This window comes from Talpa europaea (genome assembly GCF_964194135.1).
Source record: "Talpa europaea genome assembly, chromosome: 1".
In the NCBI taxonomy this organism is placed as follows: domain Eukaryota; kingdom Metazoa; phylum Chordata; class Mammalia; order Eulipotyphla; family Talpidae; genus Talpa; species Talpa europaea.
Genome location: NC_140073.1, coordinates 72,088,903 through 72,110,443, shown reverse-complemented (window position 1 = coordinate 72,110,443; position 21,541 = coordinate 72,088,903). Strand labels below are relative to the sequence as shown.

At 33.1% G+C, this 21,541-nt stretch overlaps 1 protein-coding gene across 1 annotated transcript in view; it reads left to right on the top strand.

The window, feature by feature from the left end:
• Window positions 1–20,725, top strand: part of PTPN4 (protein tyrosine phosphatase non-receptor type 4) — a gene marked incomplete at its 5' end in the record, with an annotated part of 125,884 nt that extends 105,159 nt beyond the window's left edge. The window contains 8 exons of the mRNA XM_084228696.1: window positions 2,454–2,620; window positions 3,724–3,814; window positions 3,895–3,956; window positions 8,325–8,471; window positions 10,003–10,131; window positions 12,324–12,472; window positions 14,294–14,429; window positions 20,556–20,725. Coding sequence (XP_084084822.1) covers window positions 2,454–2,620; window positions 3,724–3,814; window positions 3,895–3,956; window positions 8,325–8,471; window positions 10,003–10,131; window positions 12,324–12,472; window positions 14,294–14,429; window positions 20,556–20,642 — 968 coding nt within the window. The 3' untranslated portion in view covers window positions 20,643–20,725. The remainder of the gene's footprint in view (window positions 1–2,453; window positions 2,621–3,723; window positions 3,815–3,894; window positions 3,957–8,324; window positions 8,472–10,002; window positions 10,132–12,323; window positions 12,473–14,293; window positions 14,430–20,555) is intronic.
• Between the last annotated feature and the right edge of the window lie 816 nt (window positions 20,726–21,541).

Sequence of the window (21,541 nt, the reverse complement as noted above, 5' to 3'; positions counted from 1 at the left end):
TTGTTGAATGAATAATTTTGAGCTCTGTTCTCTTTAGAAAATGCTGTAGCAAGCTAGTCAAAGTATTTTTCCAAAGGGCCTTTCATGTGCTTTCAGTGGCTAATACCTACTTGCCTAATGTCTCCTGATCTGGACAGCTGACTTGTTAATTCATAATCTGAAATACAGGTTTGGAGAAATCTTAATAATCTCTGGCTACTTTGCTCATTGGAGTTGCCACTACAACATCCTGCTGATGATGTCTGTACTTAGTATACTCTAAAGCGGTTCATTCCCCCTTCAAATAATTTGAACTGTTTTAATTAGTTGAACTAAAATTCCATCTTCTTTTAGTACTATTGTTCCTAATTCTATCACTGTAGAATTAATGCAGAATAAATTCACTCTCTCTACTTTTCAGTTTTTTGTAATAACTAATTTTAGCAGAAACCTTCGCTCTTTCTTCATCTTAGCAACCCTAGACCCTTTAACCAGTGCTCATATGGCATTATTTCAAGTTCCTTGAAGACCATCAATGAACAATATACTGTTAATAGTAGTTTTAGCCACAATACTAGTTATTGGTCAATGCCATGTTACCAGTTGTTGAATAAGTACTACAGGGAAGTAAAAATGTAATTAGAACTGCACCTATTCCCTCACCACACCTAACTGCAAAAGTTTGTGAGAAAACACTTTTAAGAAAAATATAAAACTTTTATTTTGCCCCTGGTACAAACAGGAATTTTTTTTCATCTTTCTACTTTGTGTTTTTCTGTATTCTTGGTCTAGAATTGACTTTCTGGAAAAATGCAAAGGACAGAACATTCACTTTGAGGAATTCATTCATTTATACCTGATATTTAGGAGATACATTATTAGGCATTTTCTGTCAAATAAAATGCCTTAAATTTTATGCCAAAAATTACGTCTTCTCATTTTTGTTTGCTCTGTTTTCTCTTCATAACAAATCCTAAAGAACTTAATAAAAATAGCCAATAGTTACTAAAGTTATACTTGCACCACCTCTCTTTTGTATATTATCATTTAACTTTTATAGCTTTCCAATGAGTGAGGTGAATTATCCCCATTTTATCGTTGAAGACACTAAGGCACCAAGACATTCAGCTGTTTGTTCACAATTCATGACTAGAACAGAGCCAGAAAATGAACAAAAGCCCTTATTTTGAAAAAACCTGGCCTTTTTATAATTACAAGTCACTTAACTTATACTGTATAGTCTAATACCTATTTATTGGCAAACAGTTTTTCTAATATTGTTTTATGTTCATTGAATCAAAGACTTGTATTTACTTTCAGTGTGGGTCTGTCATGTCTGTTTTTATTTGAAATAACATACAATTAAAATTTTCAGTTATGTTTGTAAAAGTATCAGGGAAAGAGCAGCTAGTTTTTCTGGGTTTTTCGCCCTTTAAGTGATTTTTCTTCATAGGCAAAATAAATTCATGAATTTTTGCCTTTTTCATTCATTTGGGAAATTTGTCCTCAGAAGTACACAAATATTTCAGCAAGAACCAAACCTCTTTGACAAGGGCAAAGAGACCCTTTGCTTGACTGCATACTTTAGAGGGCTCTAGTCTGGCTGTCCTTCAGATTTGTCCCTCTGCATGGGGTAGGGATTTTGTAGGACCAAGGGGGCATTACAAGCCATTGTCTGTGACTTTTCCTTTCTCTAAAACCACCCTTTTCAACCTTCATTTTTCTGTCCAGATATTTTTATTCCCATTTCCTGGGCCTGTGGTGATTTTCCCCAGTTAATTTACCTAAGGGTGGATCAACAACCTATGTGTCCATAGATAATGGACATGACAGTATGACTAAGAGGCAGCAATTTGCAGATGAGTGTAGAACAAGCTCACATATCAACTCAGATGTTCCTGCCTATCTATGGTTATAGGCACCCATGTTAAAGAATGGAGCTGAGGGTGGGAGAAGTAGAGTAGACTGGAGGCCAGAATCTAAGTCTGGTTCTCTTTACACTACATAACCATGAATTCTGATCTAATTATCATTTAAAATCTGGCCTCTCTGGCTGTTTTATAGCTATATCTAGGAATGAAGATAGAACATATTTTGTTTAATACTCTTCAATTTATTTGTAACTTTTTATAACTAGACATATGATATATATATATATATATATATTACCCCCATTTGTGTTATCTTTAGCTTCCACAAATTAAAGACAGATATGTTCAGAGATGCTTCTTTTTCTTAAAGTCTCTTTAAGGTATAGACATTTTCAGCAATACAGCCAAGAACCCTTCTTTTCCCCGAGACTAAAGTTCTACAACTCTACAACCTTTCCATCCCTGCACAGTGGCAGCAGACTCCGCTCTGATGAATTATGAATAAATGAATTATTTTTCCTGACACAAAATTAAATACCTGGTCAATTCCTTTCTCCAAGTCATTAAGATTTCCACATGCTTTTTTGGTCTTTGTTTTTTTAGCTGTATATGATGTAGTGGAAGAGAAGCTGGAAAATGAGCCAGACTTCCAGTACATTCCTGAGAAAACCCCACTAGATAGCACCCATCAGGATGACCATTCCCTCCGGGAGTCGATGATACAGCTAGCTGAGGGGCTTATCACTGGAACAGTCCTTACACAATTTGATGTAAGTAATTTTGTTGTATAGAAAAGATGTTTTGCCCATATTTTCTTTTTTAAAGATTTATTTATTTATGCATACAAGAGCTAGGGTGTAGGCCAGAGGTGCAGGGGTGGGGAAGTGAGAGGATTCACCAGAGACAGAGTGGATAGCAGAACAGGTGGATTGATTGAGTTACACTGCAGAGGAGCAGCAGGAGAGACAGGAGAGGTCTGTAGCGCCATATGGGTCAGCTCCCTGTTTAGGGATCGAACGCATGCTGCAGTGGCTGGCCATAGCTTCATAGTGCTGAGACTTAACCCCTTGTGCCAGCAGGAAGGTCCCATATTTTCTAATTAATTTCATTGTTTCTTTACTGGCTAATCTGCTGTCAGTTATAATTCTATGAACTAAAATAGTATTCTGAGAAATATTTTACATAAAAGGAGTTCTAATATGCAAAGTTTTTAAAAATTTCTCCCCAAATACTAGCTTTGGTTATATAAATATGTGTCTGTTTTAAAGAAAGAAATATTGAGATTTGATACATCATCCAACTAATTTTTTTCTATAATTAACTGTCTTTATAAAAGAAACAAAGATAAACTTTAAAGTAGACTTTTTTAAATTCCAAGTTAAAGGAATTAACTTGTGGATCTTGGAATATATTTAATCCTGTAATTTTTGTCAGAGTAGTTAGCTATTACTAATGTTTGCTGTGCTGACGTATATTTTACAGATGAGTTACTGTGACTGTAAAACATCAAAGGGATGTCAATTTTTCTTTTAAAATGTTCTTATTTTACATAAATATCTCAAAAATAAATGAAAAATAAATGTTATCTACAGTTTTGCTATTCAAAGCTGCAGGAACTTTTTTATAATCAAAACTGCTTTCACTTGTTTTACTATTTTTATGAACATGATGTATAATTTATATCAGAAACTGCAAAATTAATGTTCACAAATCTGATTTAGTACCCTACCAGCCTGCATCACTGTATACGTGAAATATTCTGAGGAAAAAATTTTTTCTTGTTAGCATAGAAACAATTCTGAAAAACAGAACAGAAATTCTTGATGACTTGCTGGACTTATTTTGTACTTTTTCTTTTTTTTTTTTTTTTTAGCAACTATATCGGAAAAAACCTGGAATGACAATGTCTTGTGCCAAATTACCTCAGAACATTTCCAAAAATAGATACAGAGATATTTCACCTTGTAAGTATCTACCATCTCTGCATGTTAAATTTAAATCTTTTTAACATAACTTTATTCAAACATTCTTTTAAATTTTTCAGATGATGCTACACGGGTCATTTTAAAGAGTAATGAAGACTATATCAATGCAAATTATATAAATGTGAGTTTATTTTTATTATGCATTTGTCATTTGGAATAATTAAAGCCACTTTGAAATTTGAGATTTATTTTTTTTTTGTAAAAGCCTAATCTTTTTTTAAAAGCCTAACCTAAACTTTCAGATATTAAAAAAAACTATAAAATTAGTATTAAAAAATTAGTTCAGCATTGGTATATTAGTATATACATAGAACAGTATAATGAAATAAGTCTACTCCTGAAAGAGATTCAATAAATACTAGGATTTTATTTATGATAGAGTTTTTTAAGTCATTGGAGGTAAAACAGTTAATGGGTTGGGTGAACTGTCTAGTAGAAGAATCGCTTGCTTTTTCTCTTAATGCATGATATAGAGAATCTCACTTATAACAAAAGTAGATAAAAAAGTTAAATGAACCGTCGTATATATATATATTCCACTTCAACAATTATTAACATCCCACCTTGTTTCACCTATGCCCCTATTCATGCCCTCACCTATGCACATTATTTTAAACAGATCTATAAATTAATATTATTTATCTGTTAATACTGCACTTCCTCATTCTTGATGCCAACATGTACTTTAGCTACATCAAATATAAATGTAAAAATGGAATCATGAACATACTTGAAAGAAGAATGTGTGAATTGTTTATCTCAGAATGGGGAAGGTTTTTCTAATCTTAAACATAAGTCTAAGCTATATAAAAAAAGACTATGAATCTGGTACATAAAAGTTTAATCTGGGGATGTGTAAAACTAAAATGACAAACTAAATTTTAAAAATACTACAAAAGGCTTATTTCTTCAATATACCAAAGACTCTGTAAATGAATATGCAAAATAAATACCATACAATGAAAATTGTAAAGGACATATGAAGACAATTCATAGAAACACATAGAAAAGGAAATGCAAATGGCATTTAAAACATTTTATGGTCATTTTAAAATATTCAAAAGTAGAGAGAATAGTGCAACCTCATAAATATGTTATCCAGCTTCAAGAGCTATCAATCAATATATAGTCTTGTTTCTTTCATATTTTTCTCCCCACCACTGGACAGTCTTGTTTCATCTAAGCGCTACCATAGATTATTGTTTAAGCTCAAATATATCATTTATTTGGTAAATTCAATTAATAAAGTTCTCACAAACACTGAATTAGTAAATACTGAGTCATTGCTTCAAGGGGACCTACAGAAATAGGAGCCCTTGACCTTCCAGATAATTATATAACTTTGTTTCTGTTTAAAAGATACTTCAATAACAGTTGTTAATTCATTAACATTGAACTGTAGACAAATATCTCTGTAGCTATGTCATGCCTTAAGGAAGCTTACCTAACATGTATTTTATCCATAAGACATGGCACAGTCTTCTTACTGCAACTCTACCCTTAGGGACCATTTTAAACCCTGAAATCCCCACCAATGAGCATAAATATTTTTGTTTTATTTTATTTATTTATTTGTTTGTTTGTTTAGGAAGCACTTTTTTTTAATTTTATTTTTATTTTAATTTTTATTTTTTTTAAATAAATTTTATTTTTAGATTCCCCATACAATTGCAACCCCCTTATTTTGATCCCAACTCCTCCCCTCCCCGCCTACCACCCCCCATAGAGTGTCTCTGGTTCATAGTTGTTTGTTGATTTTGATTTTCACTTTCTTATAGTTGTTCATTTTCCTGGTCCCTTATTTAAGTTTTCTAGATTCCTGCCATGAGTGAGACCATCCGGTATTTTTCTTTTTCTTTCTGGCTTATTTCGCTGAGCATGATCCCTTCCAGCGCCATCCATGTTGCTGCAAATTGCATGTGTTTATCTTTTTTGAATGCTGAGTAATATTCCATGGTGTATATGTACCACGTCTTCTTGATCCAGTCATCTATTTTGGGGCATTTGGGTTGTTTCCAAAGCTTAGCTATTGTAAACAGTGCTGCTATAAACATTGGGGTGCAGGTGCTCTTTGGAATTGATGTTTCTGTGTCCTTTGGGTAAATACCTAGGAGTGGAATTGCTGGATCATATGGAAGCTCTATGTTTAGTAGGTCCAGAAATCTCCACACAGCTCTCCATAGTGGTTGGACCAGTTGCACTCCCACCAACAGTGCAGAAGAGTTCCTTTTTCTCCACATCCTCGCCAACATTTGTTGTTGCTAGTTTTTTTAATATGTGCCATGGTGTAAGATGGTATCTCAGGGTAGTTTTGATTTGCATTTCCCTGATTACAAGTGATTTTGAACATTTTTTCATATGCCTATTGGCCATTTGCATTTCCTCTTCAGAGAAGTTTCTTTTTAGCTCTTCTGCCCATTTTTTGACTGGATTATTTTCTTTGTTGCTGTTGACTCTCATCAGCTCTTTGTAGATTTTTGTGATCAGTCCTTTATCATTAGTGTTGGGTGCAAAAATGTTCTCCCAGTTGGTGGGGTTTCTCTTTGTTTTTGTTATTGTCTCTTTTGCTGTGCAGAAGCTCTTTAATTTGATGTAGTCCCAGCTGTTTATCTTTGCCTTCACTATCACTGCTTTGGGTGATGTGTCTGTAAAGATGTCTTTGATGTGAATATCAAGTAGTGTTTCGCCTATATTTCCTTCTATGTATTTTATGGTTTCAGGTCTTATGTCTAGTTCTTTAATCCATTTTGAGTTGATTTTTGTGTATGGTGTGAGGTAGTGGTCAAGCTTCATTCTTTTGCATGTAGCGACCCAGTTTTCCCAGCACCATTTATTGAACAAACTTTCTTTGCTCCGAGAGCATAAATATTTTTAAAATGTGACACCAAATAGATTACAACATGGACACTCATTTACAATAATGAGAGCTGAGACAAGACAGAGTTGTAAATGTGCATGCACATCAAGTGACTCAAATTTTTCACCTCTGGGCATGTCTATAAATAACCATGCAAATACTACAAGTATTTGGGGGTTACAAATAAATTTTAGCAGTTATGTAAATTTGCAAATACAGAATCCATGAATAATGAGGATTGACTGTTTTAGTATATGCTTTTGATAAGGTCATTTTATTTTGACATCAAAATCACAATACCTTTATAACACTTCTAAAAGGAACAGTCAAATGCAGAAATAATGCATTCAGCTTAATTCACAAAAAAGTGCAAATTAAACTAAGGAATTTTTCACCAATTAGATTGAAATACCAAAATTTTTGCTAATTCCACCTGTAATCTATATCCTTTATCTGAAATGTTGGGATAAAATTAAAAATTTGCGGTTCAAAGTTTTAAAAAAATTTTCAAAGGTTATTCAGTGCATATACCATATAAAGTAATAAGTTATAGCTTCAGCAGGCTATGAAACCTCACCTGAAATCAGAATATTAATAATCAACAGCAAGCAATTACTCCCACTAATAATAATAAAAAATCTTAGATCAGTTCAGGTCAGCTTTTCCTTTCAGATAAGTCCAGATACAAAAAAAATAGTACAAGCTTACACTTTGGAGCATTGGTATTAGCAGAATTAGGAATTAGGTGAATTAGGTCTTAGGAGACAAATTTGGTTATATCCATCAAAATAAATTACAGTATATTTATAGCACTAAAAGTGTGCATTATTCTGACATGATCTCAAAGATAAAATGTGGAAAAAAAGAAAAAAGATGCAGAATATGCTACCGCTTGTTTGTTACAGATAAAGAGGAAGTTTTTGCATGTACATTTATGTTTATATATAGAATATTTCTGAAAGGATATATTAGAAACTAGAAAAATGGATTACCCTCTGGGTGGCACCTGGAGACTGGGACGGGAAGGACTTCCTCTGTTTACTCTTTGGTGTTCTTCCAGTTGCCAGGTGTATGTCACACTTTCCTTTTTTTTTTTTTTTTTTAAATTAAAATGTAGTAAGATCATGACCTGTCACTTCCAAATATGATCTCTTGTCTAAAAATAATAAATTTAATAATTAATAATCATTTAAAAATTACATTATTTTGTAATATCCTTTTAAATTTATATATGCAACATATATATGACATCCAAACTGAAAAACAAATTGTAGAATTTTTGTTCCTCACAAATTTTACCAATAAACTGTTTACAAGGCCTGTTTTTTCCTTACTAAATCTCTTAACTCTGAAACAGTGTTCCCTCTAAAGCTACTCTGTAAAACCATGAAGTACTTTGGAATATACTTAAGTTTCTGTTTCCATCAATTGAAAGATAAATACGTATAGGTGCTGGCTATTACTGAGCTATTTCTTCTACATATAAAATAAATTGTTGATAGATGTTTTATTGATTTTGCAGTTGATTGAGATTAGTTGTATTCAGTTTTTTAATGGGTGGTTTTCATGTGCTTTATCACAGAAAAAAGTACTAAAGGAAAAGATTTTATTTTTACATCCTTTTCTTTTTAGATGGAAATTCCTTCTTCCAGCATTATAAATCAGTACATTGCTTGTCAAGGGCCATTACCACACACTTGTTCAGATTTTTGGCAGATGACTTGGGAACAAGGCTCCTCTATGGTTGTAATGTTAACTACACAAGTTGAACGTGGAAGAGTAAGTCATACTCGAATCTTACATACTTCTTATTTTTTTTTTAATTATTTTGTCTATGTAGTCAGAACATTTACATTGGTTTAGTTTCTTTTGTAACCTTTAAACTTCCCTTCCTATGGTGTCTTGCTTATGTGCTTGAAACTATGACTAACATGATAAATGTGATAATGTTTGCCATTATGAGCTCTATTATTTAAATGGATTACTATGTATTTAATAAGATATATTTGATATATCTTGTCAAATATATATTTGATTAATTCATACAACTCAACAATAAAATGACAAATACCCAATTTAAAAATCACCAGACATCTTAGTAGATGGTTCTCCAAAGAAGATATTCATATGGCCAGTGAGGTCATCAAAAGATGCTCAGCCTCATTAGTCATCAGGAAAATGTAAATCAATACTATAGCATACACATTTCATATCTAGTAGGATGGCTTCATATGTAGTAAAATGGCTAGGGAAATTAAAAATGAGAAATAATAGTATTAAAGTGATGTAGAGAAAATGGAACCATCCTATACCACAAGTAGATTTGTAAATTAGTGCAGTCACTTTGGAAAACAGTCAATTCCTCAAAAAGCTAAACAAAGAGTTCCTATAAATCAACAATTTTCTCATAGGGATACCCGAGCGGATTGAAAACATGGCCACACAAAAACTTGTACATGTTTCCAACAGCATTATTCATTGTGGCCAAAAAAAGAAAACAGATCTGCCATAAAAAGTGTTTTATATTCATATAGTAGAATATTTGTTTGGCAAGAAAAAGGAATGAAGAATTAATAAATGCTCCAACATGGATGAACATGGAGAGTTTGCTAAATGAACAATGCCAGTCACCAGAGACCACATATTGTATGATTCCATATTATGAAATGTCCAGAACAGGCAGGTCCAGGGGGACAGAGAGTAGAGTAATGGTTTTCTCAGTCAAGGGTTGGAGAAGAGAGGTAAGATAGAAGAATAAAAAAGCACAGTGATTATTAATGGTTATGGGATTTCATTTAGGAGTGATGGAAAATGATTATGGTGATATTTGCACAGTTATATTAATATACAAAAAACAATTGTGTACTTTTAAATGAGTGAATTTTATGATAGGTGAATTTTATTAGTAAAGCTGTTCTTTGAAAGTCCTAATTATGAAAAAAATGGATGTGTTTGGCATTTTAGTTGATAGTTCTTTATTTCATTATTAATTTTAATCTAAAAAATATCAGAATTAAGGCACTGTTTTGCCACCTTCACAGTAGTATTAATTCAAGCAAGAGTTAATCATGAATGGTTAAACTTTGGTTGAAATTGTATTACAGACAAGAATTTGTAATCTAAAAATAATATATTCAAGCTTATTAGTTATTACAGAGGAAAACGTAGCAAAAATATTCATAGTTGACAGATTTAGGTGAAGAGAATTCATTAAATTATTGTAGCTCTTCTGCATGTTTGGAAATTTTTAAAAATTAAAATATTTAAAAATTGGAAAGCCTAAATTTTATATTAAATCTGTTGGTGTCAGGTTAAGTGTCACCAGTACTGGCCAGAACCTACAGGAAGTTCATCCTATGGATGCTACCAAGTCACCTGTCACTCAGAAGAAGGAAACACTGCATATATCTTCAGGAAGATGACACTATTTAACCAAGAGGTAGGAAGGCAAAATATTCATTCATTAGAACTATTATGTTCAAGGTAAAGATTTTGAAATTTGAAATGTTTTTAATCTGAATCCTGGTTACTAGGAAATAGTATAAAGTATTACTGAACTATTTACTTGGGAATCTTTTACAATAACTATTTCTAATTTCCATAAGTGATATAAATTGTCAGTGAAAAAATAATCTAGTGATTAATACCTGTTATTCTTACTGCTTTATCTTCATAAAAATCATATTAGGGATGTGTTTGGGTACAGGATTTTTCTTCCAAGTAATATCAGTAAAGTACTTGGGTGCATCTGTGGAAATGGAAAGAAGAACTGAGGGCTATTTTATTATTCTCCTTAAGAGTAGACTGTAGAACAACTTCACAGTCTCCTCAGTATTATGGAGAAAAAGATCATAGCCAGAGGACAGAGAATAGTTCTTTAATAGCTAGTCCTTACTATTAAGTGAATCAGTCCTCTTGGCTTCCAAATCCAAAGCTAGAAATGGAAACTAATTGATAAATTCAAATTCTTATGGGCTAGAGATTTCATTAGTGTGAATTTAGGTTTCAGGACATATACCATATAATCCTTGATCTGCTGTAATAAGGCAAACCAATAAGGTATTACTTCATTTTCCCAAAGAAATAGGAAAAATAGATTGTAATCTTCAGCATAGTCTCTTTGTTGTACTCCACTTATAGATTATTCATGGTGGATTTTCTATTCACATCCTGAGTACCTTGGAACTATGCTAGAACACAAATGAGAATCTGAAGTTTGAGCCAAGTGAGGGAAAATTTAGCAAAATTGGGGAAATATTTACATGAGGGATGAATAGATGGATGGATAAATAAATAAATTATGATACTATCCCAAAATTTAAAAAAATATATATTTTTAAAGAGCTTTGGTGAAGAGCATATGAGAGTTTATTACCAATTTTTATGGATTACAGGTAACATCAAACTTTTGGGTTTTTTTTTTAAAGATTTATTTTATTTATGCATACAAGAGCTGAGGTTTAGGCTACTGGTGCAGGGTGGGGGGTGGTGAGAGGATTCACCAGAGATAGAGTGGGGAGCAGAACAGGTAGATTAACTGAAATACACTGCTGAGGGGAGCAGCAGGCGAAACAGAAGAGATCTGCTTTGCCAATTGTGTTGTTCCCTGGCCAGCTGTGGATCAAACGTGCTGCAGAGTCTGCAGATTGCTTCATAGTGCTGAGACTTAACCTCTTGTGCCACCAGGGAGGCCCAACATCATACTCTTTTGTTAATAATAATTTGTTAGATACCTTCAATTCATTTTACAGAATTAAAGGCAGATAATACAGATTATGAAAAATTAGTTATCAGATGATATTGAGGTCTCTTTAGGAAGTCTTCATTCATTGGTCCCTTCCTTAATTACCTTTTACTTTTATGGTCTTATCAGGAAGCAGCCTTCAATGTAAATGACAATAACCAGATTTCATCATGTTGAATGACTACCAATTATTGAACATATGATTGAATGATTTATAGGTTCTCTCATAAGAGTCCTCTCATCATAAGATTGTCCTGGTGAGGTATACATATGTCCTCTTTCAGTTGAAGTAGGGATTAAACACCTTAACTGTTAGTCAAGATTTGAAACCAGATATATAAATCCAATATTTTTTTCTTCATTACATCAACATTTGGTTCTGAAAAAAAAGAATTAAGTCCTGATTTGACTTTGTTTTTATGATCTCCAATTTTTAATCTACATGTTCAGATTTTATTTTCCTAATTTCCATTATTTTACTTGTATTTATGAAGATTAGCTCAACTTCAATAATAAAAAATTTCTTTTATCTTGCAATTTTTGTTCTCCTAACAAATTCTTTAATTGTCTTTATCTCTGAATCTTAATTTGTTTTTTCTTGTTTACTTTAATTATCACCTTTAGAATACTTTGCAAATACAGAAATGTAGTTATAAGAAGAGTAATGATTGAAGTAGCTGATACATAAATGAATATAACAGTTTCTGTAAAACAAATGCTTTTCTTTTCAATGTTAATTTCAGGTTTTATTGAATTTATTCATTACTTTTTTTGGTAGGTAAAGGGAGTGGTTTTTCTTGCTTTTCTTCTAAAATTAAAATCACATGAGTATTTATATTTTAAAGATAATTCCTAAGTCAAGGTGTGTAATTTTCATTTATACTTAGAAAAATGAGAGTCGTCAGCTTACTCAGATCCAGTACACAGCCTGGCCTGACCATGGAGTCCCTGATGATTCAAGTGACTTTCTGGATTTTGTTTGCCACGTACGAAATAAGAGGGCTGGCAAAGAAGAACCTATTGTTGTTCATTGCAGGTATTCTATTTCCTGTTTTTATGAATAATAGCTAAATAAATAGGTTATTTTTAAAACAGATTATGCATTTTATTTCATCCTTAAGTTGTGACTGTCATTATGAAGAAGAGAACTCAAATCTGTGTATTTAAGTTAAAAGGCAAAGGGTATATTCCAAAATGTGACTGGCAGAAACTTTAACATGTAAATGAAAAAAATGCGTTCTTATACTTCTCGGAAGTTTGTCTTTTTTATAGTTTAACTTCTCAGAAATTGGGATGCGTCTATAATTGGTAGTATCTTAGATTTGATGAAATATATAATATTGTAACATTAGTTTGTAGCCTAAGGTTTAGAATTTCCCCTCCCAACACAGTGTTCTTTCCTGGCCCAACGCCTGTCTGAGGACAGTTAATGAGTACACTCACCTTTCTTGGAAGGGCCCAACCTAAGGCCTTCTCTGGATATGCCTCTTCTAAGACTTCCTGGTGAACCATGTTAGATTGTCCTCCCTTCGTTTCAGACTCTGCCTCTCTAAAAGGGCCAAATATAATGACTCCAGCCTCTGTTGCTGCCAACCCAAAGATTTGAAAACAGAAATTATTTTCTCCCTATCTTTGCCACTTCTGCTACTAAGTGATTTTATTAGATGTATTGTGATATCCCTTAATTCTTAAACTTTCCAGCATTTTTTTTTTTATAGAGGCATGTTTTTATTTATTTATTTATTATATTTGTTTGTTTGTTTTGTTTATACAAGCACTGGGTACAGTCAGAAGCGCGGGAGGGTGAGAGAATTCACCAGAGCCAGAGCGGGGAGCAGAACAGGCAGAAGGACTGAAGTACACTGCTGAGGGGAGCAGCGGGCGGCAGGAGAGGTCTGCGCACCATGTGGGATCCTCCTCCGGTGGCCGGGGAGCAGCCGGGGATCGAACCGGCGCCACAGAGGCCGCGGGCAGCTTCGCAACCCAGCGCTCAACTGCTGCGCCACTGGGGAGGCCCCAGCATTTTTTTTTTAATTTATGTAAGAACCAGGGTACAGGCCAGATGTACGGGAGGGTGAAAGGATTCACCAGAGACAGAGCGGGGAACAAAACAGGCAGACTGATGAAACACACTGCTGAGGGGAGCAGTGGGTGAGTCAGGAGAGGTCTATCGCGCCATGTGGGTATCTCCGTGGCTGGCGGGGATCAAACCGGCACTGTAGAGGCTGCTGACAGCTTCACAGCACTGTGTTTACCGCCTGTGCCACCAGGGAGGCCCTTTCCAGCACTTTTTAAGAGCAAACTTTCAAATTATCTGAAGATTGTAAACTAAATACTTGAGAGGCAAAATGACTGGAATGGTGAATACATTTAGCTAGTTCATATCCTAAGTCTCAAATACTACTGTATCTTTGTTCATAGAGAATATTTCAAAAAGTTATTCATGAGTAGCTCAGTGATAAAATTTAATCAAAACTAAATTTACTTGTAAAAACTGATTTATTTGACTATATAAAATACTGTTCTTTTATGCATTTACTAATGATTATTGAAATTCTGTTATGTTGTCTTTTAAAGGGTTATTGCCCCAATAACCTTCTGTTTTTATATTTTAAAATTTGAAATATTTTGAAATAGTGTTGTTATAACTAACAGTAGGGAGGAGACAGATAAAAACATTTAATCTGTATTAGTGATTTTTTTTTCTAGTTGGCTTGCTACCTTCATAACATAGAACATTAAAATGAAGATATTCTGCTGTATTGTGATTCCGTATTTTAATTTTCTACATCAATACCACAAGAAGTTTTAACAGAATAGTATCAGTAAGACCTTGCCCTGTATTTGTCTTTTTTAGTGCTGGGATTGGAAGAACCGGGGTTCTTATTACTATGGAAACAGCCATGTGTCTCATTGAATGCAATCAACCCGTTTATCCACTAGACATTGTAAGAACAATGAGAGATCAGCGAGCCATGATGATACAAACACCTGTAAGTACTATTTCGTGTACAAATGTGTATTTGCAACATAGAGATTTTTATTATCAATGCATATTTTAAAGCATATTTTTATCTTCAAATTCCCCATTGAGATAGTATTTTCCGACACTTAGAACCAGAGCTGGCCTACCACATGTTTCTGTAAATAAAGTTTTATTGGCACACAGTCATGCTCATTTGTTTACTTATTATTTATGGTTGCTTTCACTCTGTAATAACAGCTGAGAAGGTTGCAACAGGCATCATATGATCTAATACAAAGCCTAAAATATTTACTGTTTGATCTTTTACAGAAAATGTTTGTCTGCACCACCTGAGCATGTTAATTCTTGAGTCCTTAAACAGGCACAGGTGTAACTTTTTGTATAATACTTTGTCAAGTGGAATGCTGAGATGATATTAATAGTATCCCTGAACTGAGAATCTTGATAGCCCCACTTTCAGTGAAAAAGCTGTGGTGAAATCACCTTTCTTTTTTAATATAAAAACTGGAATTATAGCAACTAGAAAAATCATAGAACTTAAGCTACTAATTTATTATGTATTCTAGAATTATTCTGAATTATCTTCTAGAAATCAAAAGAAGAATCATGAAATTTTAGAGTTACTGTTAATACTTTTTGTATATTAAGCCACTGTGAAATGTTAGCATTGTTGGCGGTATTAAGGTTACTGAAGAGAATTGACATGTGATCTAGTAAGTGCCTAAGTGCCTGTCATTTTTTGAGTTTTTCATTATGGAAAATTTAAAATATTCACAAAAGTAAACAATGTACTAACCACTATTTTGACATCTCAGACCCAACAATTGCCATATTGTTTCACCTGTTCTGCCACCTACTCTTACCATATTTGAAGCAAATCCTAGACATTATATCATTTTGTCTGTCATTTTAGTGTGCATATCTAAAAAATGAGGAATATTTTTGCTTCTAAACAAAGCCTAATACCATTATCAAACTTAAATGTAGTTAACAATAATCATTTGATAATAATCAAATTTCCAGTGATCTCAGAATGTCTTAGTCATTCTGAGATCACTTTTTTCCTTTTAGAACACATCCCTTTAAAGTTTGATGGCTTTAGTATATCAGAATTTTACAACCATCATTTCTAGCTAATTTTTTTCCTACCATCCCCATTTTCCTTTGACCCAGCCTTAGGCAAACACTAATCCTTCTGTTTCTATAGATTTATCTATTCCATATCTTTCATATAAATAGAATCATACAGTTTGGTTTTTTTTTTTGTAATTGACTCTAGTTAGCATAATATTTAAAGTTTTATCTATTCTGCAAGCATTTGTTAGCACTTCATTCCCTTTTTTAAAATGTCCTTTTATTGCTGAATATTATTCCACATTTTGTTTTTTCACCTGGACATTTGGATTATTTCCACTTTGAGGCTATTGTAAATAATGCTGTCATGAACATTTGTATATACATTTTTTGTGTGAACATGTTTTCATATCTCTTGGTTATATCCCCATAAGTAGAATTGCAGAGTCTTATGGTTAACTAATTTGTTGAGAGACAGCCAGGCTGTTTTCCAAAGCAGCTACGCCAATTTATAGTTCATCTGGCTGGCAGTGAGTGAGGTTTCCATTTTCTGCACATCATCAATACTGATTGTCCTTTTTAAATGTTGCCATTCTACAGAACAGAAAGTGGCATCTTACTGTGGTTTTGACTTACAATTCCCAAGTAGCTAGTGATCTGTATTTTTTCATGTACTTACTTATTTGTAGATCTTCTTTGGAAAAGTGTCTATACAAGTCTTTAACTCTTTTCAAAAAAAATTTTTTTTGGTCATTTTATTGTTGAGTTGTAAGAGTTCTTCATATTTTCTGAATATAAATCTTTATACATCTATGATTTGCAAATGTTTTCTTCCACCCTGTCCATTTACTTTCTTGATTATATCATTTGAAGCACAAAATTTGTCTTTTTTTCAATCGCATGCTGTTGGTGTCATATGTAAAAAAAAATTAAAGGTCACAAAACACACTCCTGTTTTCTTTGCAGCGTTTTATAGTTTACCTCTCACATTTAAGTGTCTGATATATTTGGAGTTAATTTTGGTTTGAGATAAGCTTCCGACTTTATTCTTCTGCATGTGATTAAGTTGTCCCAGCCCCAGTTGTTGAAAAGACTGTTAATCACCAATAACTATCTCTGGGTCCCTTATCAAAATTCAGTTGACCAAAAATCAGTAAGGGTTTATTCTGGATGCTCAGTTCTTTTCTCTTGGTGGGGTTGGGGAGGGTTGGACTGTCACAGGGATGCTTAAATAAGTCAGTGCCAAGGACGCACAGTTCTTCCATGAAAATAATAGAGGCAATCTTTGTCTGTTTCAGCCTGTACATGTATTCTTAACCCTAGTACCACATTGTCTTCATTATTGCAGCTTTATAATAAAATTTGAAATCACGAAATATGAATCTCCCAAATCTGTTCTTTTTAAAAACTATTTTGGTTATTCTGAGTCCCTTGCATATCCATATGAATTTTAAATCAATTTGTCATCGGCAAAAATAAAGCAAGATTAGATATATTACGTTGAACCTATAGTTCACTTTGGAAAGTGTCACATCTTAATGATATTCCATCTTCCAAACCATGAATATAATATAATGCCTTTTTCATTTATGTCTTCTTCAAATCCCATTGACAGTGTCTTAAAGTTTTTACTATGCAAGTCTTGAGCTTCTTTTATTTCTTAAATTTTGGGGTCTTTTTGGTGCTTTTCTAAGTTTATTTTCTTACTTTGATTTTAAGTCTATTCTTTGCTGGTGTATAGATATAAAATTTACTGTTTATTAATCATGTATCTCACAACCTTGTTGAAATCATTTATTACCTAATTGTAAAAGTTTTTTGCATATGAAATTGGATTTCTTGATTATATACAAAATCATGTTATCTGCAATTAGAGATAATCTACTTCTGTCTTTTCAGTATATATCCCCCCTATTTTTTTCTTCCCCAGTTTCTTCTGTGTCCTGGCTGGAACTTCTACAATATTAAATAGAAATTGTGAAGCCTCATGTCTTTTTCCTGCTCTTAGGGGGAGGCTTTTAGTTTTTCACCAGTGTCACGTTAGCTTTTTTGTAAATACCCTTTATCAGGTTGAGGAATTTCCCTTTGTTACTCGTTTGTTCAGTATTTTCGTAGCTGTGTCAAATGCTTTTTCTGCATCTGTGGAGATGATCATGTGGTTTTTTCCTTTTATGCTATTAATGTATAGTGTATTGATTGATATTTTGAATATTAAACTAACTTTGCATTCCAGAGATAACTGTTTCTTGGACATGATGCTTAATTCTTTTTATTTCTAATTGCTGTCAAATACACAATGTAAAATCTGCCATCTTAACCATTTTTAAGTGTACTATTCAGTCATGTTAAGTATATTCACACTGTTGTATAACCAATTCCTGGAACTTTTTCATGTTCCAAAGTAAAATTCTACAATCATTAAAGAACAACTTTCTCTCCCAGACCTTGGCAAACACCATTTTACTTTCCATTTCTATAACCGAGACTAGTCTAGGTACCACAAATAAGTGAATCATACATACAGTACTTGCCTTTTTATGACTCTAATTCACTTAACAAATATCTAATTCACTTACTAATATCATTTGAGACCCTGCTTTCAGTTCTTTAAGATACATATCCAGAAGTCAGATTGCTGGATCATATCATACATAAGTAGTTTTTATTTTTAAAGTTTGTGTAAAATTCAAATGTGGTCCACACATTTTGATTGGTTTATGTGTCTTCTGAATCTTTTTAATATATAAATTTTTCCTACATCTCTTTTTTTCTTTGCAGTTCATTTGATGAACAAATCAGGTTGGTTGTACTACACAGTTGCTCACAGTCTGGATTTTGCTGATTGCAAAATTCCCAAGGTGGTGGTCTTTGTATTTCCTGAAAGTGGTAAATGGATCTATAGGCTTGAACAATTTAAGTGGTATTAGATTATTCTGTCAAGAGGCACATAATGTCAGATTGTCTTTCTCTTTGTGGTGTTAACCACACTTGAGTGATCAAAGCATCATTAAGTCATTGGGCTTACCAAAAAATGATATTTTATCATTCCTTCTTTATTTAACCAGCTCAAATGCTTCTTTAAAGAGAAACTTCTTATCTACTCTTTGGTGAATCAGTAGTACAGTCTATGTAGGAAAGGCAAGATAAACGCTACTTTCCCTTTGTTCACAAGTTTTTGATATAATGAGTTGGTTCACTTTCCTTTGGTTATTGCTTTTATTTAGGTATTATTTTGTAATCATGACTTAAACATGTGATATGTGTCACCCATTGTAGTTATTTTTCTTAATGTTGTAGATTTTCTTATTTTTGGTCAGTGGGAGCCTATTCATTTGGTTCTTGAGTCTTTTTTGTCAAGTCCTAGTAACTTTGATAACATTCTTGTCAGTAAAGATGTTCAGACCCCAGCTTGTACATTTCCTCCCCCAAACTTAGTGTCAGTATTTCCTCCCCAAAATCCTGGTTCATTTTATTGAGAAATTGTTTTAGGGACACCTTGTTAATACTAGAGGTTTTTATTTCTCTTAGGTTGGTGTTTGTCTCTAGAAATCCTCAGTTGCCAGAAAACAAACTTAGGAGTTAATAACACACTTCAGTATACACTCAGGACAAGTATTTTTACTTAACTACCTTTCATCTTCACCTCTTTTCCTCTTCAACAAGAAAGCTTGTTCTCTGTATTCCCCGCAATGAAAGACTTAATATGAGTACTCATTTGTTTTATTTCACTTTATGTAACAGCAGTCTCAAAATTGTGAAACATACTGTTTCCACTAACTGTGGTTACTGGAAAGCATTTTCAGTTTTTCCACTGTTATTTTTGCCTTTTGTATATAGTCAATGAGAGATAGACAGTCAGATTACTACTCCAAAGTACTTTGAAACACATACTCTATGTGGTTATTCCATGAATTAGATATACACATTGATTTGTTTTTTGCTATTTTTAATTATGGAGATTTTAAATGTTCTAATTATAGGATCTGTTACATGATTCCAAAGTAAAATCTTTAGGAGGAAGATTATTCAATCAAGTTTTAATTTCTACTCTTCTCCTGCACTCTATTCCCTCATTTCCTTTATAGGAAACTATTTTAATGATTTATCCTTCCAAAAATTTATTTATCCTTACCTTTTTTTTGTTTTTAAATTTATTTATCCTTGCATACAAGAGCTGGGGTATAGGCCAGAGATGCAGGGGATGAGAGGATTCACCAGAGGCAGAGTGGGGAACAGAACAGGCAGACTGACTGAAGTACACTGCTGAGGGGAGCAGCAGGAGAGACAGGAGAGGTCTGCTGTGCCATGTGGATTGCTCCCTGGCTGGGGATTGAACTCATGCTAGTGTAATTACTGATAGCTTCATAGTGCTGATGCTTAACCCCTTGGTCTACCAGGGAGGCCCCCTTACCTTGTTTTTTTTTTTTTTTTTAAAAACATGTATACTGAGTAAGATAACTACATCATTGTATTTCTCACCTTTCCTTTTATAAAGGTAATATGTTGTATGTACTTTTCTCTAATTCAATTTTTTAACATAATAACCCAGAATCATTCTATAATAGTCTAAAGAATTTCATTCCTTCCCCTCCTTTCCTCCCCACTAAATAGTATTCCACTGTGAGGATGTGCCACACATTACTCACCTAGTCCCTTAATGATGAAAATTTGGTATATTTTCACTTCTGTTAATATAAATAACATAGCAGTGAAAAGCCTCTCATGAATATATGTTTTCATTTTTTTTTTCAATTTTTTTCTTTTGGTTGATTTCCTAGAAGTGGGTTGCTTGGTTTATTGCTAAATTAGTGTAATTTTGTTATATACTTCCCAATTCACATCATCAAGATGGCAGTATTTTACATCCCTACTAGAAAATTGTGTTTTACAAAATAAAGTATGTTACCAACTTTTTTTTTTTTTGCCATTCTGTCGGTGAAAAATGAATTATCTGCATTCTTAGTTTGCATTTCTTTTAGAAGCAAGTCAAGTGAGATGCTTATCTCTATTTTGTTTTCTAGTTTTTCTCATAATTTTTTTTTTATATTTTATTTTTCAGAGTCAATACAGATTTGTATGTGAAGCTATTTTGAAAGTTTATGAAGAAGGATTTGTTAAACCCTTAACGACATCATCAAATAAATAAGAAAGCAAAAATTCTGGAATATGTGTTGGAAAACTGCTTCCCATTTTATTCACTGTGCCATAATACTGCTTGCAGGAAATGGCTTCTCAACAACAACAAAAAAAAATGAAGAACTCACAAAAACTGAAAACTTCAGCACTGTTGCACTTTATGTTTAAAAAAAAGTCACTCTCAAAAATCTATAACTCATGTGTTTGAAGACTATTTCATGCTTTGCTCCGAACAAATAGTGAATAACTGAGTATGTTCAGGGTAATTTATGAAATTCTGTGGTGGTGCCATGCAGTCCCCTTCTGGTAGAATTGCCACAAACAAGGCTCAGAATTCTCATCATCTCTGTTACACACCTATATCTTGAAAGCAAAAAGAAGTAAACATCAGGAGTCAGCTCTGGTGTTTTCCAGTGATTCATGTACTTACTATGCTGATTACCAGATTTTATTTTTTAAATTTTAGCAATATCATTCTCAATATTAGCCAATACACTGCCTATGGATGCAGCACATCTTTCCCTAAACTCCCCCTGTAGAGACCTGCTGTTCATAAGAAGAAAGGTGGAATTTGCTTTTCCCAGGAAATGCTGCAGATTGTCCATTTACCAGCATCTTATAGAAAGTATAAATATGAATCTACAAATTTTCTTGGATTTAATAATGTAACTTATATTTATCATAAGGTTGGCTTATTCCAAATCATGTGATTTCACATACTTGATGTAAAGGAATGCATGCATTGTGTCTTAACCCCTTAAGTGCCTTGAGACGTCCCTGTATGTCTAATGAAAAGGCACTCATTTTGACCCCACTAGGAGGTATGTCTGTATATTATACATTTACATTTTTATGCATTTGAATCAGTTCACTTTTTTAAAAATAACTTCTATTAAGTTAGGCAGTCAA